Genomic DNA, 27,220 nt, shown 5'->3' on the forward strand with positions numbered 1-27,220 from the left:
CAGCAGCGGTTTCCCTGAACTCTGCCTTTCAAGAGATTTGCTTTTTTTGGGGGGACTTCATCTCCCAGAAGCCTCAGCCACGTCGGCCAATAGCCAGGAATTGTGGGAGATGAAGTTTTTTTGGACGTGCTTCCTTTCATTTATTTTTTTGGGCGCGAGACTTGAGCAACGGCCGCTGAGACTGAGGCAGACTGGCGCGAGCCCCCTCCCTTTGGCGCGTGCGCAGTAGGCGTCGCGCGCGCAGCTGCTTCCCCTCCCCTTAAAGGCAGGTACAATCATCTTCGTCTACGGCGGCCGTTACAAGCCTTACAGTGGCGCCCCACCCTCAGGTTTCCCCTAGAAAAGGAGGGCGGGCTGGGATTAACCCTTCAGATCCCGAGGCGGATACTAAGGGAGGGGGGGCGCGAGCGAGAGGCCCGGTGCATTGTGGGGCTTGGGCTGACTTGAGGAGGAGGAGGAGGGAGGAGGAGGGGAGCCCCGTTGGCGGGCGGGAGGGCGCGCGCGGAGCCGAGGAGAACGGTAAGGATTTAAAGGGGAACGCGCCCCCTTTTTCTGGCGGAGACATTGAGGAGGAGGAACGGCGTTGGGCCCGAAAGAGGGGAAGGAAAAGGGAGCGCCCTGAAGAAGGGGTTAATATTCCGCCCGCCGACATATTTTGTATGTGTTTCCCTTCGAGGAGGAGGAGGAGGAGGAGGAGGAGGGCGGGGGCCTCTCTCCCTTGGGCCGCATGGAACCCTCTCCGCGCGCCAAGAGAAGGAAGGAAGGGGCCTCTCGTCCGGCTCCGGAGGAACTAGGTCCTCCTCTCTCTCTCTCTCTCTCCCGCCTGCCTTCCTTCCCTTGCTCCCTCCCTCCCTCCGCCGGTCTTCGCCTTTAAATTTTCCTCGGCGCCTCTCCAGCCGAACAAAGGGTTAAAGCGGCTCTTCCTGGAGAATTTAAACGCACACGCGTCCTCCTCTTCCCTTTTCACTTGGGCTGCATCCGCACTGGAGACATGGCCCGGTTTGGCACCGCTTTCAATGTGCCTTGGCTCAAGTGCTATGGAATTCTGGGAGTTGGAGTTTGTTGTGGGCCCAGAGCGGAGCACAACAAACTCCAACTCCCAGAATTCCATAGCACTTGAGTCAAGATACATTGAAAGCGGCGCCAAACCGGGTCATGTCTCCAGTGCGGATGCAGCCTAGGTTTAAAAGCCATGAGGCTGAAGGCGGGAATCTGCAAGACGGAGGCAGTGAGCCAGTGAAGCAACCTCCCCTTTTAAAGCAGAGGCTTCCCAAACAGCTCTTCCAGAAGTTTCTGGGTTCAGGCTCCCAGAATGATAGCAGTTGAATTGGGAGGAGATTCTGTCAAAGGAAGGCGGCAAGGCAAGCAGCTGGGAAACATTATTAAAGGCAAGAGGCTTGGAAAATTATCATACATGATAAAAGAACGTATATATTTATATATACACGTGTGTGTGTGTGTTTACACACACACACACACACACACATTTATCATTTGTGATCATTTTCCAAGCCTCTTGCCTTGAAAACAGTGGCTCCCAAACTCCCTGTCTTATAGTTGTGTATATATAGATACATATATGTGTATACATATATACACATGTATATATACTGTATATATATATATATATATATATGTATGTATATGTGAGTGCATATGTATGTACATATGTGTACACACACAAACACACACACATATATATACACATATATATATATATATATATATATGTATGTTCTGGATCCCTCTGCATAAAGCGAATTTCACCTATGCTCAAGCCCCATTGGAAACAATGGGGCTCATGCACAGCGGCACACGGGGTGCAACTGGTGCATGCGCCCATTCAATTGAATGGGACAGGCTGCCCCCTCCGCCCCGCGCGCGCCCCACGGCTTGAGCGCGTATGCTCAAACCGCATATGGCGCACCCACGTATGACGCAGGCGCACGGTATTTATATGTACACAACTATAAGACAGTAAAAATAAAATTTCAGCACAGGACAAAAAAAACCCTCATTAATATAAAGCCATCCAAGCAATGTTGGAAAATGGCAAGAACCTGAGTTAGTGAAGTTTATCTTCAAAAACCATGTACAATATTCCCCCATAGACACTTGTCCCTCCATATTTGCAGCTTTGATATTTGTGGATCTGCCTTGTTCATACAGTGCATTTGGTCCTTTTTTCCCCTCATGTGAGAGGCATGTCAGCTTGCCTAACATGTTATTCTTCCCTGGCAGCATGTTCTCATGGTAGGTCTCTAGTAAAGCAAGGTTTAATGAACTGAGCAAGGGCCCTCTCTTTATGGGAGGGTGACAGCTATGCTTTTCATGTGCAAAAAGCACGTTGTGTAGAACTGTAGTTCTCTTAGTGGTAGAATTCAAAGATATAGCCATGTTAGTTTGTAGAATCAGTATGAAGAGATATCTTGTAGCCTCTTTGGGAATCACTGAAAGAAAGAAGTTGGCAGATGACCTTTTGTGGACTTCAGTCTACTTCCTCAGATGCATTAGACTGAAGTCGACGAAAGCTCATGTTGCCAACATCTTTCGGTGAGTCTCAAAAGATGCTCCAAGATCTCTCTCTAGTTCTCTGAGCTATGAAATAAACATTACAGAAATATCTTCCAAAGCTGCAGAGATGATGATGGTGTTGCTGAAACAGCTCTGGTCTTTCTGCTTTGTTACAGTGCTCTTAAAATCAGGAAAGAAAGAAGGCACCTGTTTGGCCACATACCCAAAACTCAGCCGAGAGATCTGCATCTTTTACAAGGTGATATGAGAAGGTGCAATAAGTAGCCACGGCCCTTTTGCTACATGGCAGATGGTTCTCCGTGGAGTGTATATAGTTCAGCTTATACTAGCAATGGCTTTAGAAGATTTGTAAAGAAGTGGCACACCTGTCTAAGGTACCAGTTTAGTTCATAATTGCTAGATGAATTTAAAGTGTTGGCTTCCCATTAAATACAGGTTGAGTATCCCTTATCTGGAAATCCTCCAGAATCCACAATTGTCCACATGGGCCAATGAGATAGTAGTGACAACTTTGCTTTCTGATGGTTTGATGTACACAACATTTGTTTCATGCACAAAGTTATGTTTAAAATTACCTTCGGATTATGTGTATAAGGCATATGCAAAACATAAATGAATTTCATGTGCAGACGTGGGTCCCATCTCCATGATATTATGTGTGTGTAGATATCCCAAAATCTGAAATCCAAAACACTTTGGATCCCAGCATTTCGGATAAGGGAGACTCGACCTGTAATATATGATCTTGCTGAAATTAAATATTGTATGTCCTATTTATTTTCAGTGTTAAATTGTCCTGTTGAAATATGCTTCTGTTGAACAGAGATCTATAAGATTGTACTGCAAGCCTTTAAATGCTTTCCAATACATGTCCCTGCTTACAAATGGGCCAAATATTGTGCAGAAAGACATGCTAGTAACCAACTGTTTTCTGCAAGTACAGTATAACTACACAGATTATTTTCTGTTAGTAAAATGCTAGACTTTCCTATATTATCTTAACTTGGCAGTAAGTCCCATTTAATTTCAGTATTGGCCAAGAACCAGTGGTGGACTTTCTTAGATGGAGCTTTTCCATCTTCTTTGCTGCAGCCTTCGACCAGTGGGTCTTTTTTCTCACTAAGCATGCATACGGCTTCTGTTATAAGTTAGAGCTCCTTCCCAGGTCATCCCACAGATGTACAGTACTATCCAACACCTAGGATGATGTTGTTGGATAGTACTGTATATCTGTGGGATGAATCGAGAAGGAGCTCCAACTTACCAAATGGGACTTACATAAAAATAACAGAAGTTGGATTCTTTGCCTATTTGAGACATATCATATTGTTTACTGGCAACAGGTGACCAAGAATGGTATTTTGTAAGTTACCACTTGTATGTCTGGGGCAGTTGGATGTAGCTGTGGTTATCCATGCACCAGATTCCTCCATAATAGGCTGTAGCTCTGCGCTTTACACAGACCCATGGATAAATTGACCCATGTTTTTTGGGTCAATTTTTGACCAAAATTTCTAGATTTACCTATACTGTACTTGTATACCTTACCCATCATTAAAGTCAATAAAGCTAGTGTGCTCTAGAGAAGGAGTTCTTTCAATAATGGCCCCAAATCATTGGAACTCTCTGCCAGTAGACCTGCTCCTTCAATTCCTCAAAGCTGCCTTTGATTGAATCCATATGCTCGCAGAACAGCTTTGTAAGGTAATTTCTAGACCTATATTCTGATCTGATAGGCTGTATTATTTATTTGCCCCCATCCTTTTGTCTTTGTGAGCAACATAGCTCAAACAAGCAGCTTAAAAATACTTAAATGCATAACTCTCAGCCTGTTGGAAGTCTGTTCGTTTTAGTTGACTTTCGATATACCTGTGTTTAGCATGGTTTCTGAACAATGCATTCAGTCATGGAATCATATATGCAACATGCCATGGGCAGATAGAAGTCAGAATACGTTGATGGAAACAAGCTGCCAAGACTGAATTGGTCATGTGAATAGGCTCTGAGTCTTGGAAGCAAAAAAATCTTCACTCATATAGCCTTATTTCCAAGTTATAACATAATGTATTTTTGATATTAATATTATGTTTTGCATACATTTTGGCTATAATTGATCTCAATTGGATTTAACTCTTCACTGGATTGTCACTGAAAAATTTATGACAGACAGTCTTGAAACCAGCCTGCTTATCTCAAGAGTAGCTTACATATCAAAAATGAGAAAACATGCAAAGTAGGCTTGCAAATTAAAAAGACAACACAAAACTAAAATAAGGTGGGGTGAGGAAAGGAGCCTACCCCCTTTTTAAATGTTTATATTGGAGATTTATTTGCAGTTGTAAATATCGCCTTTTTAAAGATGTGATGACTAGGAGGACTTAGTAAAAGTGGTTTTAATTTGTTCATCTATTGATATTTGTTCAGATTTTTTATATAGAAGAGGTGGGAAAACACACTTTGAATGTTCTGTGGCAAACAATAGACAATTTTCTGTATTCTGCAGTTTGAAGTATTATATGAACTAATTCAAGATTATATCATTTTAAAAAATATCTTAGGATAAGTGCCAGGAAAAGAAGCCACTATATTTCCTAAAGAAAGAAGAAAAGCTGCCGATACTTAAGCTTGTGAGAATCATGTCTGTTCGGGAATCCTTTAACCCAGAAAGCTATGAACTTGACAAGAACTTTAGGCTCACCCGATTCACAGAACTTAAAGGTACTGGTTGCAAAGTGCCTCAGGACGTTTTGCAGAAATTGCTTGAATCTCTGCAAGAAAATCACTTCCAAGAAGATGAACAGTTTTTGGGAGCTGTTATGCCAAGATTGGGTAAGTATTCGATCTTTAACGGTGGCACTCTTTTGCTTGTTAAAGAGGAAGACTGTGGCCACAAAGTGAAACATGCTTTGCCACTGAAATAATAATTTATAGGCTTTGCTTATAGTCCTTGGTATAGTGTTACATAAAAAAAATATCAACCTGATATGTTCTGTGTATTGGGGAAAAGGGATTTTAAAAAAGCAGTTCTGTCTGAAGCATTACCTCTATAAAGAAATCCGTTTAGTTAGTTAGTTACTTTGCCTGTCAAAAAAATAGATTGGCTGGTTTGGGCTAGTTAGTTTGTTATCCGTTCAGGGCTGAAATGGTGAGGGGGAAAAATTAAAACTAAAATAACCAAAACAGAATTACTAAAAAAATCAGTATATCTTCTGTAAAAGAAAGGTGTGCTTTGCAAACCTTTCAGAGTTCCTTGAGAGAGTTGACAAAATAATGGATACAATGTCTACCCCATTAGCACATCTTCCTCACAAGCCTCCTGAGCATCTCCTGAATGGAAGAGGGAGGGCATGGCCTTCCTCTCCCAAGAAAGCCAAGGAGCCCCTGTGGTGCCTCCTATAGCCAGCTCTGCTCCGTAGAATGGACTGCTTCCTGACTGTTTTTTTTTCTAGGATTTCAGGTTGTATGGGAGTGGCAGAGGTGCCTAAGAAATATAATAATAATAATAATTTATATTTTAAAAAAATATTATTTCTTTTCCGCTTCTTCTCAAGGCAGGGTACAACATGTTAAAATACCAAACACAATTAAAAGCACACAAGCCCATTGTTAAAATACATAAAGTACATATGCAGTTAAAAAGCCATGATTTAAGATGGACTGGGTAGGCCTGCCAGAAGAGAGATGTCTTTAATGCTGTTTTAAAAGCAGTCAGCATTTTCAGCTGTCGTGTCTCTTCCGGCACAGTCTGGAGGCAGCAGACAAAAAGGTCCTCTGGGAATCTGTTGCCAGTCTAGTCCTGGCCGGTTGGAACAAACATTTCCCAGAGGACTTAAGCATACAGGGGAGGTTGTATGGGAAAAGGCGATCCTTTAAATATAGCACTTTAACACTTTGTGCTTTGCACAGAAATTAAATGGTAGCCAGTGGAGTGATTTTAAGATCTGTGTGATGCGATCACTCCTGGATGTACCCATAATCAGTCTGGCTGCCATATCGTGAACCAGTTGGAGTTTCCAGACTTGGTACAAAGGGTAGCTCCATGTAGAGTGCATTGCAGAAGTCCAGCCTTGAGGATACAAGCGCGTCCATGACCATCATTATGTCTTCTGATCCTAGGAAAACATCTGTTCTGTGGGGTCCTGGGCACACAATTGATGAAATCTGAGCTGGCAGTAAGCAACAAGGAAAAGGGTCTTGAGGTTGTAACAGATAGAGAATTGAAAAGATGCTGAGAAAGCCACATTACTTCTAGGAGGGATATACCCCTATGTAGTTATGTCCTTTAAAAATCTATAGTGTAACACATTTTAAGTAACATGCACAATTTTATTTCATCTATTTTACCTGAGTTTTATAAGTGGAAAAAATACATAGAATTGGAAAGGTGAAGAAAAGAAGAAACAAATTATTCAAGTGGATGTAACATTTTCCCCATGTTGAAGGGTTACATTTGAAGCTTTTTTGTATATAGAAAAAATTTAATGGGGTGATGATAGAAATTATAAAATTATAGCTGGTACGGAGAAAATCTATGTGTGTGTCTGTGTAAGTATATTCCATTCATTTCTCTTTGGATGGAGGTTATTCAATGAAACTAATTTCCCAGGAATTCAAGACAGAAAGTGCTTCTTTGCATAATTCATAATTAGTTTGTGAAATTCCCTGCCACAAAATGTGGTTATGATTATTACTTTAGAGAAATGTATGGAGGCTAATTTGATCCGTGGCTATAAATCATGATTGGTATATGTAGAGCCTTCATGCTCTGTTGCTACTGAGCAACAGCAGGAATGGGATGTTGTTGTCAGTCCGTTGCTAGTTGATTTCTCTGAACCATCTGGATGGCTACTATGGGACATAGGGTGCTGGACTTGATAGAGCATCAATCTGATCATGTAGGGTGTTACTCTCATACTGGCATATGTGGACTAGTGATCCATACTGTTGTACTTTGTAGACTCAACAAGTGCTCTCAAATATTCCACCAGCTGGAGTCCACCAGTATTTTTTTTGTTTTAGGAGGTAGAGGGTGAATGAAATGTAACTGACCTGATTCCCCAAATACCTGTAAAATCTCACCAAGCTGTGGCTTTGTGTATAACCCTTGGATTTCTTTGATGCATTAAATAGTATTTGTGTGGAAGGGAAGGGCAGGGGTGGGTACAGGGATGCAATAAACTTTTCAAGACACCAAACAAATCATTGTTATTGAATAACAGTGTCCTGTCTTTGCAGGAATTGGAATGGATACTTGTGTTATTCCTTTAAGACACGGAGGCCTATCTTTGGTCCAGACCACAGATTATATTTATCCCATTGTGGATGATCCTTATATGATGGTAAGTTGCCTAAATATCTTTTTCACGTTCTTTCATATAAGAGTGGGGTGGTGGTGGTGGTAAAAGGATGTGGCTATTGGTTGCTTTTAGTGTGATTGACTGGCATTTGTTTGCTCTGCTTTAGGCTTTATCAGTTGTAATTGATACTCCCAGTCCAACTTTCAAAACTCTTGGAAATGACTACATTTTTTTATTTATTTCAAGGATTTATATCCTGCCTTTCTCCCACACTGGGATTCAATGGTGCTTCTTCACTTAGCACTTTGGCTGCAGACTTGGCTTCACACATCTTCCCCTCCTTTCTGTGAAGGATTCCAAATTTGGGATTCTGTCAGAACCATTCATGCCAGTTAAGAATACAGTTGGCCCTCTGTATCCACAGATTCTTTATCCACGGATTTGAGTATCCATGGCTTGAAAATATTTTTAAAATATATATAAATTCTAATAATGGGACTTGAACATCCATGGACTGTGATATCATGGGTGGTCCTGGAACCAAACCCTATGAAAGAAACTTTCTTGTGCAGTCAGTTTTGCCTCGTGGGTTTTGCAGGGCTAGGGAGCAAGCTCCTGTCCTAGATAAGTTAACACAGTAATTAAATAAGAAAAGTAAGCTGTTATTGACATAGTGGCTTTCTTTAAATATTTCAGTCAAGTAATAGGTGGTCAAGTTACAATATTTAATCAGTCATTTGATCTGCATGCCATGCTGTGCTAGGCAGAAGATTGCTGAAGGAACATATTTTCTCAAAGTTCTTATTTTAGACAGAGCTCAATACAGTGTTGGATTTTATACCCTATTAGAGGTAGTCCCTCTCATGATAAGCAAGATACTTTGAGGTGTAATAGCTATTTTCTAGGCTTCGCTTTTTCCTTCTTCATATGCTGTGTTGAGTTTCTCTTATACTGGAGAGTTCTTATCATTGCAATTTTAAAATGATACATTCTTTTTCATAAGAAAACAGAATCAGATATAGGATGAATGACATCTTGATTGACAGCAGTACATATGAAAGGGATCTAAGAGTCTTAGCATACCTGAAGTTGAACATGAGTCAACAAGTGTGATGCTGCACTAGAAAAGCCAATGCGATTATACTCTACATCAATAGGAGTATAGTGTCTAGATTGAGACAAGTAATAGTACCATTGTATTCTACTTTAGTCGGATCTTACCTGGAATACACTTGTCTAGTCTACTGACCATTATCCCTTCATTTTGGTCCACATGGGAATTAATGATACTTCAAGACAGAGCCTTCAGAATATCAAAAGGAATTTTGAGGCTCTGGGTAGGAAGCTGACAGAGCTAAATGCACAGGTTGTCATCTCCTCTCTTCTCCCAGTTGAAGGGCATGGTACAGGAAGGGAGAGGAAAATAGTGGATGTGAACAATTCACTGTGAAGATGGTGCCACCAAGAGCAATTTGGATTCTTGGATCATTGCTTGCAGTTTCAGTAGAGGGGACTGCTGGCAAGGGATGGGTTGCACCTGATGACAGTTGGCAGAAACGTTTTTGCCAACAGGCTCAAAAAATTGATCAGGAGGGCCTTAAACCAAATTATGTGAGTGAGGGAGACATTAGTTTGGAAGGCAGAAGTTCATTAAGGGCTGGAGATAATAGTCAAACTTGCAGAGCAAACAAGACAAACAGTGCAAGGACCCAACAGTGGGAGGGGAAAAACTTAACATGGGCAATTAGGGAGGATGTCCCATGGTCTTAGATGTCTCTACACTAATGCAAAGAGCATGGGAAATAAGATGAACTTGAATTTGTAGCACAACAAAGCAAATATGATATAATAGGCATCACTGAAACCTGGTGGGATGAGTCTCATGATTGGAATGTAGTAATGTAGGGGTATAACATTTTAAAGAGAAATGGGCCAAACAAGAGAGGAGGAATAGCATTATATGTCAGGGAGGTTATACCTGTGAAGAGATGGGTGACCAACTATGCTGATATTTGCTGGAAGTCAAACTAAGCCAAAAATTGAAGGTCAAGAAAATTTCTCACTTGCCTGGCAGACACTTTCATTGTCCAAAAGGTGGAAGAGGCAACAAGGGGATCAGCTATTTTAGATCTGATCCTAATCAACAGGGATGGCCTGGTTAATGGGCTGCTAGTGATCCTTTGGTGGGAATGATGATGTTCTCTGGAGTTAGTTGTGCAGTGGAAAGGGGAAGCCAGGCATAGTCAGAAACACAATCTAGACTTTAGGAAAGCTGATTTCAGTAAACTCAAGGGAAATACTAGAGAAGAGGAATCAGGATAGATGGAAGTTTCTCAAAAGGGAGATACTGAAGGCACAAATTCAAACAGTTCCAACGAGGAGGAAAAATGGGAGGTATTCCAGGATGGATGACTAAATAACTTTGAACTGAGTTAAATTTTAAATGAGACATGTATAAGAAATGGAAAAATGGAGAAATCACCAAAGGGGAAGTCAAACAAATAGCTAGCATGTGTAGAAAGAAAGTCAGAAAAGCTAAAGTGCAGAATGAGCTCAGGCTTGCTAGAGAGATTAAGAACAATAAAAAGGGTTTTTTTGGTTATGTCCATAGCAAAAGTAAGAAGAAAGAAATGGTAGGGCCATTGTGTGGAGGACACGGGACAGAGAGAAGGCAGAACTACTCAACACCTTTGCCTCAGTCTTCTCTCAAAAGGAAAAGTGTGCTCAACCTGAGGAAAATGGAGCAGTGAATGCAGTAGAGGAAATGCAGCACAGAATAAGTAAAGAGGTAGTACAACCAGAAACCTGGTTAATCTACATGAATTTAAGTCTCCAGGACAGATGAACTGCATGCAAGGGTATTAAAAGAACTGTTAAGAGTAATCTCAGATCCACTGGCAATAATCTTTAAGAACTCCTGCAGAACAGGGGACATCCCAGTGGACCAGAGGAGGACAAATGTCCCCATCTTCAAAAAAAAAAAAGGGGGGGGGAAGACCCAAACAATTACCACTCAGTTAGTCTGACATCAATACTAGGAAAGATTCTAGTGCATATCATTAAACAGAAAGTCTGCGAGCATTTAGAAGGGAATGCCATAATCGTAAAAAATTAACATGAGTTTCTCAAAAACAAATCATGCCAGACTAATTTTTTTTTAGTAAAATTACCAACTTAGTGGATGAAAGGAATGCTGTGAATGTAGCATATCTTGATTTCAGTAAGGCCTTCAACAAAGTTCCCCATAATATTCTTGAAAACTTGCTAGTAAAATTTGGGCTAGACAGTGCTACTGTTAGGTGGATTTGTAATTGGTTGACTGGCTGAACCCAAAAGGTGCTCAGCAATGGCTCCTCTTTATCTTGAGGAGAAGTGACCAGTGGGGTGCTATAGAGTTCTGCCCTGAGCCAGTTCTGTTCAACATCTTTATCAATGACTTGGATGAAGGAATAGATGACATACTTATCAAATTTGCAGATGACACCACATTATTAGAAGGGGTAGCTAATACCCCAGAGGAGAAGATCTAAATTCAAAGTGACCTGAATAGATTAGAAAGCTGGGCCAAAACTAACGAAATGAACTTCAGCAGGGAGAAATGTAAGGTACTGCACCTAGGCCGAAAAAGTGAAATGCATAGATACAGGATGGGGGACACCTGGCTTAACAAGACTACATATGAAAGGGATCTAGGAGTCCTGGTAGACGACAAGTTGAACTTGAGTCAACAGTGTGATGCAGCAGCTAAAAAAGCCAATGTGATTCTAGGCTGCATCAATAGGAAGTAATCAAAGGAAGTAATAGTACCACTCTATTCTGCTTTGATCAGGCCTCACCTGGAATACTGTGTCGAGTACTGGACACCACAGTTCATGATAGTGTTGTTTAAATATTTGATTTGACAGTGGAACACACTCCTTCAGAGTGTTATGGAGTCTCCTTTGGTATTTTTAAACAGAAGCTGGATGCCCAACTGTCAGGAGTGCTTTGATTGTGTATTCTTGTATGTCAGGGGTTGGATTGGATGGTGCTTGTGGTGTCTTATGGCTCTATGATTCTATAAAAACTCTGGCCAGTTCTGGACATCACAATTCAAGAAGGATATTGACAAATTGGAACATGTCCAGGGGAGGGTGACCAAAATGGTGAAAAGTTTGGAAGCCATGCCATAGGAGAGCAACTTAGGGAACTGGGTATGTTCAGCCTGGACAAGAGAAGTTTAAGAGGTGACATGATAGCCATGTTTAAATATTTAAAATAATGTCATATTGAAGAAGAACCAAGGTTGTTTTCTGCTGCTCCAGAGACTAGGACAAAGAATGAATTCAAAGAACAGGAAAAGAGATTCCACCTAAACATTAGAAAGAACTTCCTGATGGTATGAACTGTTCGACAGTGGAATACGCTAGCTCCGTGTGTGGTGGAGTATCCCTTCATTGAAGGTTTTTAAACAGAGGCTGCATGGCCAACCTTCAGGAGTGCTTTGATTCTATGTTCCTGTATGGCAGGGAGTTGAACAGGATGATCCTTGGGGTCTCTTACAACTCTATGATTCTAAGTCTTCAATCATTCCTTCAAGAGACACTGCTAGTACAACAGACAGTATGAGACCAAGGTATAAAGCAGTTTCCTATATATTATATAAATTAAGAGTTCATCTAGAAAATAAATTTGTTTTGATCTGCTTTCTTTTGTGTTGCACTGTTAAGGCTGTTCTCATTTTGACAAGTTTGAAGAAAATTGCTGAAAATTCAGTGAAGCAGAGTTTAAACCTGTGGGTTTAAACTGCTACAAAATAGCTTAATATGTACAGCCTAAAATGTAGTTTTAAAATGTCATTTTAACCTAGAAATTGAAAACTTCTACTCTGAATGTTTTTAATGATAACAAAAGTAGATTATGGAGTGATTCATATGACAATATTTGGCTTCAATTGTAAAGTCAGTTTCTTTCCAAAGTAGCATGACAGTTTGAATAAGAGAGAGAATGTAAATCTCATAAACTAGTGAACATGATTTTGACCTAGTTTGGGTGATATGTTAGTGCATAATTAAGTCAAAGATAGTAGTGCAACAAGCTGTTGGGCCCACTCAGTAGCTGGACTCAGGTGTTGTCTGCAGTTTGACTTAGGATGCAGGGTGGTGCCATACAATTCAGATGCAACACTCTTCTACCCTTTCTGTTTTAAACCTTTGTTTCTTTGCTTCTTCCCTTTGTATTTCTCTTCATTGTTGTTGGGTTCCTTCAGGTCAGTCTTGACTTATGGCAATCCTATCTTGGCAAGATTTGTTCAGAGAGGGCTCACCATTGCATTCCCGTGAGGCTGAGAGAGTGTGAGTTGCCTAAGGTTACCGAACAGATTTATAGCTGAGCAGTGATTTGAACCATAATCTGAAATTGTAGTTCATAACTCAAATCCCTATATCATGCTCTCTCCTCCCCATTGCTAACATTTACACTGATGAGGTTGGTTTTTGTTTTGTTTAGCTTTTTGCTTATGTTACATATCAGAACAGTATATCCATTGACAGTGTTTGCAAATGCTAACATATTCTTCATTCTGTTATGTTCTCTTTTTCAGGGACGCATAGCCTGTGCCAATGTTCTTAGTGATCTTTATGCAATGGGAGTCACGGAGTGTGACAATATGTTGATGCTTCTTGGAATTAGTAATAAAATGACAGACAGAGTAAGTTCTTTAAAGAATGCTAAGGAAACAAATTATGCTAACATGTATCTTTCATTCCTGTGTAAATCATAGGCTGTCAGTATTCCTGGGTCCAGAAACCATTTTCTCTCCACCCCAAATGCTTGGTGGGAATCACTGTATTGCCACTGATTTTGCCATCAAAGTTCAGTATTGGAAAAAAGAAGAAGTTTATTTTCACTTGAGTGGTGTGCATATCCCATGTGCCTTACACTCATGAAAGCACCAGTCAGTTGTACACTGCAGAGGTAGGATGTGCAGGAAAATTGTCAGGAGGCCATTGAGGATTTCAGGGGAAAGGACAAAAATGGTATATGATCCCCATGTAACCCACACATTTAAATAGTAATTTGCTTTTTTTTTAAATTAAAAATATTCTTTATTACAATATATATATATATATATATATACAGCAAATAAAATTTCTTATTGCATACATTACTGAATCTTGATATTTTCTCTTTCAAACTCCCCCCCCCCAAAAAAAAAGATGAAACATCCAGTAGACTTCACTCCTTCACTCTAATAAATTTCACCATTATAGTCTGTTCTTCAGCATTTCTTATACAGTTATTCCTCAATTGGTGATTTTGTTATCTTCCTCATCTCTCTAACAATCTACAGTAAATATTTACGTTTCAAAGTACAAAACTGCAACATATCTCTTCCATACACTACTTTCTTATCATTTTAATAGCCTTAGTTAAGAAAATTTATCCTGTCTTTACTCATTAATTCCTTTAAGAGGTGTCTTCTCCATGATTTATTACCTATCTATCTTAGCTTTCATGAGCTATATATTTCATATCCTTTATTCTTCCTCTGCAGCTACTATAGGTTTTATTATCCATTACATTTTCACCACATATTACTTACTTCACAGTATCTTATCAAAGGTTTCCACGTTCTTTCCACATTAATATCATACATTTCCTCGTCCCTAAGTTGCATTGTTATCATATCCATTTCTATTACTTCCAAAGCCTTAGTCAGCCATTCGTCTACATCAATTTTATCATAATTCTTCCAATTTTTGGCAATTATGATCCTTGCTGAGGTAATAAGATATAGAACTGGTTTCAGAAATGGTCTTTTCTCTTTGTCTTCTATAATGTTTAACAAATAAGTTTCTGGTATCAGCTTAACATTTAGTTTATATATTTTCATAATAGTCCTATGTACGTCTTTCCAAAATATTTGAATAATAGGGCATGTCCACCACATGTGGAAGAAGGACCCATAGTATTTTTTACATCTCCAACAGTTTCCATCAGTAGTTTTATATATTTTAGCCAGTCTCAAGGGAGGGAGGTACTACCTATGGAGCATTTTTATGTAGATTTCTTTTATGTCCATACAAGCTGTAAAATCGAAATCTTTTCCCCATGTCCTTTCCCAATTTTCAAGTTTTATATTTCTTCTGATATTCTTTGCCCATTCTTTCAAGTTAGATTTTATAGTTTCCTCTTCTACTTTAAAAAAATAAATAAATAGTAATTTGCAGTGAACTATGTGACTTGTATTTAAAATATGTTCAAGAAAACCCCATATTTGGCCTTGAATGGTCCACTCTTTTTGGATCCACACACATTTAGTTATTGTAGGATGAGGGCAGGCATGCTCCAGAGCTCAGAGGGCTGCATTTGTATTATCTTGCCTGGAGGGCTGCCATCATGCTATTACTGCCATCATTTTTGGGTGACTGGAAGTGACGTGCCTCCCAGTCACCTCTTGCACCATTTCAGAATGGGGAGCTTCCCAAAACACCAAGAAATAACTGCAAAGAGGTTTACGTTTTTGGTTGGTTATTTTTTGTTTATTTGTTTGTATGTGTTTTTTTAAAAAATAACATTTTTAGGACTGAAAAAGAGTGTTGCCAGACTTTGATGGAGTCAGAGGGGTTCTCAAGGGCTACATTAGACTCACTCCCCCAGTTGTATGCAACTGTGGACCATATAGATCTTACTCCATGCTTTTTAGCAGCTCCCAATAACTCTTTGAGCTTCTGGTTTCTTTACATGTGCAACAACATTTTTTTCTTCAGTTGTTACTATGTCACTCATTTGAATCATAATACACTACTATTCTTGCATGATGGAATCATGTTTTCCCCTTTATTGAATCTCTGATTATTGTCGTTAGGGGACACCATATCATTTTAGACATTGAGTTAAAATACTTGGACAAGCTTTTATTTCTCACTCCAGAATAGAAGCATGAAAAAGCCTTTATAGTTGGGATTGTCTTTTTTTTTTAATACAACACACTGATATATACATAATATGTATTTACATATTATAGTTCAAGTAAACTGCAGTTTCAACGTAATTTGCTTAACCAATCTCCATTTTATACTTGCTCATTTCTACCAGGAGTGCATGATGGGGGGACATTATTATACTGTACAGAGGAGCCCTGGTGGCGCAATGGTTAAATGCCTGTACTGCAGCCACTCACTCAAAACCATGAGGTTGCGAGTTCAATACCAGTGAAAGGGCTCAGGCTTCCATCCTTCTGAGGTCACTAAAATGAGTACCCAGATTGTTGGGGGCAATTGGCTTACAGTTGTAAACTGCTTAGACACTGTTAGTTCAGTATGAAGCGGTATATAAATGAAGCTGTTTGTTTGTCTGTCTTTTTCTTTTACAAATGCTATACAGGTCGAGTACCTGGGACCAGAAGTATTTTGGAGCCTAGTATGTAACTGTACTGTATTTGCAAGGCTGGAGAGAAATTCTAGGGTCTGTGAAATGGCAGTAAGCCAAGCACTATGCTTGGATTCTCACCATTTCACAGATTCTTGTGTCTGTCTCCAATCTCACAAACACTGTACAGGTATATACTATGCTACATTTCCAAAATCCAAATCCAAAATCAAAGCCTTGAAGCATCATGTCATTGCTCAAAAAGTTTCGGGTTTTGGATTTCCAGATTAGTCATGCTCATATCCTGGATTATAACCTTTCTGCCAACAGGAGTCCTTTGAATCTCAGTTTTCCTCCAGACATTCCATAAATGAAGGAGGGATAGCCATATTTTCCAGTTTCTCCAGCAGTTCTCATGCACCATCTCCCACACTATTACCTTCCAAAGTAAATGGGGTGGGGGGGACCAAGAGTTTGAGTGAAGAGAAAATTGCCACAAATTGCCTTACACATCTCATTTCTTAAAGTCAAATGTATCTCGTTCCATATATGAAACTGTCATATATCTGGATCCAGCACTCTTAGTTTAAGAACTGTGCTAGGCTTCAGGAAATTGTTCTTAGGTTATCTTTATCTTATGTAAATTCATGGGAAAATGTTTCTTGATCATTTCATATATAAGAGGTATGAAAAGATTATTGTACTCTTAATTTCTGTTGCAACAATAGTTCCAAATGCCTTGGTATAACGGGTACAGTAAATACTGGTTTGTACCTCTCGTTTGCTGATAACTTCCGTCATTCTCTATCCTTGATTTTTTTTCCTGTTTGGTTTTGTTTGCATTTATAGGAAAGGGACAAAGTAATGCCTTTAATTATCCAAGGATTCAAAGATGCTGCAGAAGAAGCAGGGACATCAGTGACTGGTGGTCAAACAGTGTTAAACCCATGGATTGTTTTAGGAGGAGTAGCTACAACTGTTTGTCAGCCTAATGAGTTTATAATGTGAGTTGCATATATCATCCAATGCAAGAGGTGCTAAAAAGATTAAATGAAGTAGCTACTCTGAGTACTGAGTTTGTCCCCCCCCCCAACACACACACTGATGTCAGTTACGGGGACATTAAGTGCTTGATTTTTGTATTGGGATCTTGAATATTAACACCTCAGTTGGATTATACAATCCTATGAATGTCTAGGTCAAAGTATGTATGGCAGTGGTTCCCAACCTTTGGTTCTCCAGATGTTTTAGACTTCAGTTCTCATAATTCTTGACTATTGTCCAAGTTCACTGGAGCTTCTGGGATCTGAAGTCCAAAACAAATGGAGACCAAAAGCTGGGAACAACTGACCCATGAGGTTTATTTACTAGTAGGTGACTTAAGGATGGCAGCTCCAAAAATATTTAAAACAGGAGCCAGCTTTCTTACAGGAAAAGGTATGCATCAAAAACAAAATATTAAGCTTCTGCTGTTGAATGCTAGCAGAATATGACCATTGCTAATTTCTCAAGAAAAAAGGCCATTATATATATGCTTAAGTGATCCTTGAAAATGACAAAGGAAGGCATTCCATCCAATCTTGAAGTAATATGTGACTGTAAATTCTTCTATGATTTCAATAATTGGTTATCATATATTTTAAAATTTACCTTTTTTTATATCCAAACTAAGGTTTTGGAGCAGTGTACAATATAATAGTAAAGAGAAATGTAAAATAGTCTCAGGTTAAACAATTTATAACAATATATTGTACTTAAACATATTGAGGACAAACTCTTTAGACCTCATAGCCTTTGATAAAGGGTTTCATTTTAGCTTGGTGCCAATAAAGGCACCATTTGTAGTATGTGATCATCCAAGAGGAGGACATTTCACAACCATGGTGCACAGCAGAGAAAGACTTCTCATGTGTCTCAGTGTTTTGTTCCCCTTATGAACTAAGGGGAGAGCAGATCTCAGCAGTATAATGTTTGTGTGTGCATGCTTGCATGCACGTGCATATAGGGAGATATGCTCTTTCAAGTATCGATGTACCAGGTCCCATCACCAACACCTTGAATTTAGTCTAGAAGTGCAGTGCCTTTAGCACCATATACACAGGATATATTGAAAGGAGTACAGTTTTCCTTCTAAATACAAGACTGGGATGCTGGTATGGAAGACTGAGAAAGATAAGGTATATTATAGCAAAGTTGGAAAGACTTTCTCCATTAAACAGCAGATATTGTGAGCTATCTAGAGATTAGTAAACTTCACAGAATTTAAGTTTACTAATCTCTGTGGAATGGTGACTGGGAAATTATAATTATTGTACAGTATTATTATATTTATTTATATCTTACTTTTCCCCCAAAAGGTGTGTAAACTCAAAGTATCTTACAATTTAAAACAACAAAACAGCTTTTTTAAAAAATACCTGGATTAATATCTGCCATTTTTAAAAAAAATGTGTGGGTTCCGTATTTGCAGGCCAGACAATGCAGTACCAGGAGATGTGCTTGTGTTAACTAAACCCTTGGGGACACAAGTTGCTGTAGCTGTCCACCAGTGGCTAGATATTGTAAGTATAAGTTGTTTTGAATGTAGCTTTTAATGTAGTTGAGTTAGAGAACTGTTAGGCATTTACCTGTTTCTACAGCTGTATTGATTTTGAAAAAACACCCAAGCTTAATTAGTATTTAAACCAATGAAAAAGCATAAGCTTAAATTTACTTACTGCCTACAATTTTTCATTGGTGTCTAAAGTTTTGTCCTATCATCTGTTAATTGTTCAAACATAAAAAAGACCCCTGAAGTATATTATGTATTTTACATATCACATTGAAGCCTTTCACTGTAAAAACAAACACATTTGTGCCTTGTTTTTGCATTATGTTTCTTTGGAGACGTGTACTTCAAAACAACTTTTTTTGTTACCATGCTGGATGCAGATTTCTTGAAATAGGTGAAGTACGGGAGAGCAACATGACATACAAGTTGAGTATCCCTTATATGGAATTAAAAAATCCTCCATAATACCAAATTGTCCACGTGAAAATAATCCGGATTGGGTCTGCAGCATGAGGTTGCTGCGGCCCCAGTCTTGCTAGGAAAGGGGTGGGTGGCATCCTGCCGCCCCTTTCGGGTGGTCTGTTGAGCCCCTTAGTTTTCACATTGGACAACTTGTAGTTTAAGTAGTGTTGAAATTAATGAATACTTTAATCTGTACACATTCTGGCAGCCAATCCCACTGAATTATTTTGGGAATTACTTTTGAATAAAAATATACATGAAACCATTTCATATGGCGAAAACCAAAGTGAACCATGAAGAGCTTCAGATTACTTCAGGCTCAATGAATGAATGACTATAAATGCAGTTATGTATAATGTGGTGCACACTGGAGTGAACCAATGTCAACTTCAGATCTTCACTAATGAGTCTGAACTGGTGGCGTTCTTTCGTCAAAAAAGAAATTTTAGGATTGTAAAGAACCGTTCCAAAAAGCCTCCTTCCACCTGATGTTGTATGGTGAATTCTCCTGTAGATACTATTAGGAGAGAGAGATGGGTGGGGGAATCTCCTGGAATCATAAAGCCATTACACAAATTTATTGAGCTCCCATGCTTAGAATGCTTGTGTATAGGTCTGTACCTTTTCTTTTTGGAAATGGTTTTAAGGTTCAAAACACACTGCAGAAATAATCAGTTTGAGACCACTTTAACTGCCCCGTCTCAGTACTAGAGAACCCTGGTAATTATAGTTTAGTGCGGCACCAGAGCTCTCTGACAGAGAAGGCTAAATGTCTCACAAACACTATAATTTCCAGAATTCCCTAGCATTGAAACGGGGCAGTTAAACTGGTCTCAAATTGGATTATTTCTGCAGTGTGCTTTGGACGTAAGTCTAAATAATAGTTTTGTTTTAGAAATCATACATTTTAAGGAGAAAGATGCTACAACTTGGCTTCATCTAATGAAACTGATGGCAGAGGATTTAGGACAAAGAAACTGACTAATTTACTTAATGTGCCATTAATTAATGGAATTTTCTGCCATACAAACTGGTTATTTTCACTTTAAAAACTGGATTAGAGTTTTAGGTATATAATAAGTATAGTATGATGGGTATGTACTATAGATCATACATGAGGGGGCAGCAGGACAAGAGGATAACTTTATTCTGTGCTTCTCCAGACTGTCCCTCAGGAATATCACTCTGGACTAGAATCACAGATTTGCAATAGATCCCAAGAGCCACCTAGTCCCCTTCCAATGCAGGTGGATTTTTAGTTATTCTCTAGGTATGTTCTGTAAGCCAAGGAATTGCCATCCAGTGCTCATGTTGCTGGACATATAGACAAATTGACCATTTCTTTCTTTTTCTTCATGTTTTTCCTCTACATATTAGCCAGAAAAATGGAATAAAATTAAATTGGTTGTAACACAGGAAGATGTAGAGTTAGCATATCAAGAAGCAATGATGAATATGGCAAGACTCAACAGAACAGGTACAAGAATTAGAAATATTTGCATAATGTCTTGACAGGCTTTCATTTGGAATAAATGGGTACATTGTTATTCTAAAGTAATGTTTTAAATATGTTGAAGAAAGTATCCATATGTTTAAAGATTGCGTGTGTGAACACTGGAGTCTGAAAAATATTGGAGTTAATATTTTCAACTTTGTGTACCTTAAAGTACTTTTATACTACTCAGTCAAAATAAGTCTGCTGGAGCAGTTTACATAATCAGTAAAAGAGAACCCTTGCTTATAGGCTTATAAACTAAAAAGCCACAGTATAGAATGAGAAAGAGCAGTGGAGAGGGAAAGGTGAGGGGGCGACAACAAAAAGGTAGCAGTCTTTTAGCAGGGCTGGTGAAATGACCATGCCTCCCACCTAATTTGCCTTTTCTATAGCCTTTTCAAATGTCTGCTGTTGGTGATGGGTGAAAGAGGAACCTGACTCTTTGAAAGAGTATAGGCATTTGACCCTGTCCTGAAAATCACGGCTGTCTGTTGAAAGACCAGAACAATTTTTTTTTAAGTCTTCAGGTGAAATTACAATAAACCTTAATCTTGTTCCCCATATCTTGTCCTAATAATTCAACTTTCCTTCCTTTCTGGTTGCCTTATTCTAAACCACAGCTATGTATTTTAAAGTTTTCAAAAGATGGCATCAGCCTTCTCTTGCTAAAAGTTTTTTCTTGCTAATCTAGAAATATTTTGACATTTTTCATTTTTGTTTGTTTGTTTTTGTTTTTGGTAGCACTCAGCAACATGTGCTTGAAATTTTTTCCAGCCCTTATTTTTAATCTGTTCCCAATGGACTGCTCTGGCTCTTTATACTTTAATGGAAATTGATTTTATAACTTTCCGTGTGTGTTTTTAAAGATAGACTTGTAATTTATGTGAATTCTTAGGAGCTGCATTGATGTGGCAAGACATACCTCCGTAGGACAGAATCACTTTAACTAATCAGTACATAAGACAGAGAAAGAGAGAGAAGTGAAACTCTGAGGCCTGCTCAATTGCACTAATTTTGATAAATGATATTTGTGTTCTGTCCTCTTAAAACTACCAGCCTTTTATAAGGCAGTCATATGAGAGGTGAAGTGTGAATTTGTTTTTGTCTTCTCTCCAAGTTCCTTTTGTGTTGTCTGATTTTTATCCCTACTATGGAAAGGAGCCATCTGAATTTCAAGAGTGGATATATATGTTGATTCAGTAAATGGGAAAACCTTTTGGAAACCTTTGCTTGCTTGTTAGAAACTTTTGAGTACATTATGGGACAGAACTAAGGGAAGGAATCCCCTGCAATCTTTAAATGTGTGGTTGTCAAAGATGAAAAAGTTAATGAGAAAGGGGAACATACCAAGGCAGTTGTTGATAAGCTGTAAAAAATTAATTCAGGTATATTTACATTGAAGGGAAATGTTCTTATATGTAATTTTACTCCTTGCATCCCTCCCTCACCCCTTTACCCCTCTTTAGAACTTTGAAAAAAGCAAACAGTTGTTTCCCTTGGCTCAGTTTCACACTTCCTTAATCTCCTCTCCCTAACTTACTACTTTCTTTAGCATTCTTCTGTGGATTTCTGCAAAAGTCACAGGGTTAAGAGGTGCAGAACTCAGTATTTAGGGATAGATGAGAAGAAACTCTGGGCTACCTACCAGGAAAACCTCATCAACTGTGGAAAAGTTGTGAGCAGCAATTCACCTTCTAAGTAGCTGTGCACTATTTAATATCAGATATTTTGAAAACCAAAAGTGGATTTCTGATCACTTTTGTGTTTTGTTGTGTGAGGGGTTTTCACATTATCAAATACATGATCCCAATTCCCTAGGGCAGTTTAAATCAACCCAGAAATTTCCAACGCAGTAAAGATGGCTACTAAGTAAACACAACTATTGTTTCCAGCACACAGATTCAGCATAGATCAAGCGAGGAAAAGAGGAATATTAATGCTAAAACAAGATTATTCTAATACTTAACTAGTATAATATTGCTAAATTACTTTAGTACTTTGACTATGCCTTCTGGTTTTTTTAAAGGTTCAGTGGAAACTGGTGAAAATAAAATTTTGAAATGGTGCATAAGATGGAGTGGCACCTGATCAGTAGGAGGGAGGGAGGGAGGGAGGGAGGGAGGGAAACCTAGGATATTTCAAGACAGTACTGAATACAAACCCATGAATAATCAGGTACACTGAAGACAAAAAGAATTGGGAACTCCTGATATGTTGAGGCAGTCTGGCTGAGGTTATTGTCAATTGCTTTAGTTTAAAAATAAATTTGAGTTACCTAATGTTCTTAACTTTATTAATAACTGCACTTTAATTCATTAGCTCCTATTTGTGGTGATGGTGAATATTCTGTGGCTGGAGGGAAATTTTCTCCTTAAACCCAACAGGCAAAGCTTTCCAAAAGGTTTCACTAAATGTTTTGTTGTTACTCTTTGTTCAGCATTTTACTTGAATTTATTTTCCATAGATTTAAACTAATTTAGCTACAGATTTCTGAAGTTATAACTTTTGTCTTTTATTTCAAGCTGCAGGGCTGATGCACACATTCAATGCACATGCAGCTACAGACATTACGGGCTTTGGAATCCTGGGACATGCACAAAATCTAGCTAAGCAGCAGCGCAATGAGGTGTCCTTCGTTATTCATAATCTTCCTGTTCTTGCCAAAATGGCTGCTGTTAGCAAGGCATGTGGCAATATGTTTGGTCTTATGCATGGGACCTGTCCTGAAACTTCAGGTACACCTCTTTTCTAAAGTGCGCTTTACTTCTAAGAATGCCATAGTATTTCACATGTGTAGCAGGAAGCCTAATACAAGCTACTGTCAAGATACTGGTGTGTGTGTGTGTGTGTGTGTGTGTGTGTGTGGTTTGTTTGTTTGTTTATGGAGTGTATTTGGTCACACAAATTATTGATTGATGTAATTAACCTAATCTCCAGATTAGAAAATTACTTTGTGCACTACATTATGAACAGTAGTTGATATATTTTATGAATGATATTTAGGAGATGACTGCACTATACTCTTATAGTGCTGCCATTCCACTTTTACTGCTCTAGCTGTCTCCTATTGGATTTTGGGATTTGCAATTTAGGGAAAGGCATTTAGAATTCTCTGCCAAAAATCTCTCGGCAAAATTTGTTTTGGGGAGGGTTTCCTTTGTCCTCCTCTGAGACTGAGAGTGTGTGACTAGACAAAAATCACCCAGTGGTTTTCCATGACCAAGCAGAGTCATAGTCCAATGCTCAAAAGCACTAAATGGCTGGCTCTCCCAGTAGAGGTAACAGAATGGAATTTGCATATTGGAATTGGTTATGACTACTTCTGCAATTTTTGTAGAGGGTCAGTAGATGGCGAACTTTCCCTTGGGTAGGTTGCTAATTTAGCTTTGGAACTCAGTGTTGCAGGACCTGTGGCTGTACATTGAATGGGTACAGTATTGTACATAATACACATATGTGCTGAAAAGTAATATAATTACACAGGTAGATCATTAGCTGTGCATTTCTAGGAATAGAATCATAGAATTAGAAGAGACCCCACAGCGCAAGAACTCCAACTAGACTAGTAGTTCCAAACTTTTGGTCCTTCAGATGTTTTGGATTTCAGGTGCCAAATTCCCAGATTGATGGCCAAATTGGCTGGGGCTTGTGGGTTCAAAACTAATGGATGATCAAAGGTTGGGAACCATTGAACTGGAGCATCCAGCCTCTTTTGAAGACATCTTGAGAAGGAGACCTCACCACCTCACTAAGTAATGGATTCTATTGCCAAACTGCTCTTACTATTAACAAGTTCCTTCTGATGTTCAATTGAACTCTTCCCTCCAGTAACTTAACCATTTGACTTGGTCCTATCCTATGTGGCAGCAGTGAACAAATCTGCAGCCTTCTCTCTTGACAGCATTTTAGATACTTAAAGAATGCAGTCATGTCACCCTTCAGTCTTCTTTTCACCAGTCTAAACATGCCCAACTCCCTTAAATTTTCCTCATTTTTCTCTCTCTCCATACCTCTTATCTTTGTTACCATTCTCTAAAATAATTCCAATTTGTGTATATCTTCCTTAAAATGAGGTGCTCAGAACTGAATACAGTACTCCAGATGAGGCCTGACCGGCACAGGATATAGTCAGACTATTACTTCCCTTGACTTGGAAACTTCTTTTAAAAAAAGGCTAAAATGTTATTTGCTTTTTTTTTGCTGCAGCAGCACATTGTTACATCAGGTTCAATTTTTGATGAACAATAATCCCAAGGTCCTTTTCACATGCTTAGTATCTCTCATACCTGTATATTCTCATATACTGTGATGACTTGTACTGTTTAGGATTTTAGAATCTAGAAGTAGTTGCCTCTCATGTAAGCAGTGACTTACATAACCATTATGTGTTGTTTTCTTTGCTAATGAACTGATGTATAATTGCCTGTCATTTTTTTTAGAATATGTATGTGTATCTATAGAATGTGAAAAATTGCTGAATAAATTGATTTCTGGTTTCAGTCTTCAGAATAATATAATTATTTTGACAAAGTATATCCTGGCAGCTTTAGCTTTGTAGTGCTCTAAGCAGTTTTCACATTCTTTTGTTAACAGAGTTTGAGCTGGGATAGGAGGAAAGCAAGCTTTAAAACTATCTGTGCTAAAGAATATTCTTTCCCTGTTTTTATCATTTAAATTGAAACCTACTTAATATCCACAATGAAATTGCTGGAAATGGTCACTTTGTACCCCTTGATTACAGCAAAGATTGCAATATATAGGACTTCATGATTCTCTCCCATGTTTTTTTCTGGCATCTGTTGGTCAGGTGACAAATCAAAATATAATGACATGTCAGTCAGTACATGACTACAAAAATAGGGCTCAGTGCTCTCAGAAGAGAAATTTGAGTGTCTACTCTAGTTCAGTCGTGGTCAAGATTCTTTTTTTAAGGAGTTGGTGTCATATTTTCTGCAGTCAGTATTTCCCATTTTCAGTACAAATAAGAAGACATTGCCACAAAACCTTTTCCTTATGTCTAGTAAGAAAGTTGTAGAGAAATTGAAATAAGATCCCTTTTACGTGTAATCTCATTCAGTCAGGTGTCCCCCATCCTATATTTTGTTTGTATGCTTTGATAATAATGACTTTATGATTTGAATAGCTTTGACATAGGAAGCAGACGTTTCCTGAAATATAAAGAAAAGCTAATGCCGGTTTCTTCTTTCTTGTAGGAGGACTCCTTATTTGTTTACCACGTGAACAAGCAGCACGTTTTTGTGCGGAAATAAAGTCCCCCAAATATGGTGAAGGTCACCAAGCATGGATTATTGGGATTGTAGAAAAGGGTAATCGCACTGCCAGAATTATAGACAAGCCTCGAATCATTGAGGTTGCACCACAAGTGGCCACTCAGAACGTGAATCCAACGCCTGGAGCAACGTCTTAATCTAGAGGAAATACTTTTTTTTGTTCTTATTTTTGTTTTTTAAATAGATCTATTCCTTTATCATCTTACAGCCTAAAGAACTGTACAAAGAGAAGAAGAAACACATTGTGTCTGCAAATCTGGTGGCCTTAGGTCAGTTTGAATGGATCGCGTTTAATAAAATAAAACCCATTGCCTTTTTTTCCTGTTACATTAACTGAAGATGCACCTAATCTTGAGGCAGCTTCTGAGTTGAAAATTATATTGTTATCCAATACTGTTGATTCATTTTGAATCTTTAGACACTTATCTCTTGCCGCATAGGCTCTTTTTTAAAAGGTGCTTTCACATAGCACAGACATTACCAGATGTGGTATCAAATAGTAGCTTGTGTCCTTTTCCACTATATGTATATTTATCATTAGGTCTAATTTTGGATGCCTTGAATGAAATACCAGAAGGGCAATAAATTTGATAAGTGATGCACAGTGGGTTTTACCCAGTAGCAAAGAGGGTTGCATGTCTATATTCAATCTTTGATTTATAAATTTAGTCTTTTCCATGAGCGTCTACAACCCTGGACATTGCTTGGTAGTACACTTGGTAGTACACTCTGTTAATAAAAAACAAACAGTGCTGACTTTGCATGGAAAGCACTTTGAAGCTGAAGGAGGAAAACTAATTTTGTTATTTGTAGATCAGACATTATTTACTTGTATTATCAATAATTGTTTCCTTTATTGATGGTATAAATGATGATGCTCGGTTTTGCAACGTGATTGGATGTGCTGTAGAGGAACAAGGAATCGCCAGCCAAAAGAACGTTATTGTATAATCATTTACAATTCACTGTATAATTTACACAAATAATTTTTAAATATAACCAATTTAAAAAAAACTGTTCTGTGGATGGTAGTGTTTAATACATTTTATATTTTGTATAGTGATGATTATAAATCTTTTTTTGTTAAAATCAGCAGCTGTTTAGTATAATGCTTTGTATTTCTGTTCTCTGCTCAAAATCCATTTTGTGCACGCTATTGTGATGTGTTTAAAATCTACTTTGCCAACATTGCAGCCTGAACTTAAACTTATTATTTGAATAAATATTTAATTTTGTA

At 38.5% G+C, this 27,220-nt stretch overlaps 1 protein-coding gene across 6 annotated transcripts; it reads left to right on the top strand.

Annotated features, from left to right (window-relative positions):
• The first annotated feature begins 452 nt into the window (after positions 1–452).
• SEPHS1 (selenophosphate synthetase 1) lies at positions 453–27,220 on the top strand. Of its 6 annotated transcripts, none has more exons than XM_042469678.1 (10): positions 453–519; positions 2,691–2,909; positions 5,094–5,364; positions 7,771–7,874; positions 13,414–13,521; positions 17,034–17,188; positions 18,655–18,745; positions 20,575–20,674; positions 23,215–23,427; positions 25,906–27,220. In XM_042469678.1, the coding sequence occupies exons 3-10, from the start codon at positions 5,172–5,174 to the stop codon at positions 26,118–26,120; spliced, it is 1,179 nt and encodes a 392-aa protein (XP_042325612.1). In that variant the 5' UTR covers positions 453–519; positions 2,691–2,909; positions 5,094–5,171; the 3' UTR covers positions 26,121–27,220. The 6 variants fall into 6 exon arrangements, with proteins under 6 accessions (XP_042325612.1, XP_042325616.1, XP_042325613.1 ...); XM_042469679.1 differs by lacking the exon at positions 453–519 and adding an exon at positions 528–657; XM_042469681.1 differs by lacking the exon at positions 453–519 and adding an exon at positions 611–629.

This window comes from Sceloporus undulatus, chromosome 5 (assembly GCF_019175285.1).
Source record: "Sceloporus undulatus isolate JIND9_A2432 ecotype Alabama chromosome 5, SceUnd_v1.1, whole genome shotgun sequence".
NCBI lineage: Eukaryota > Metazoa > Chordata > Lepidosauria > Squamata > Phrynosomatidae > Sceloporus > Sceloporus undulatus.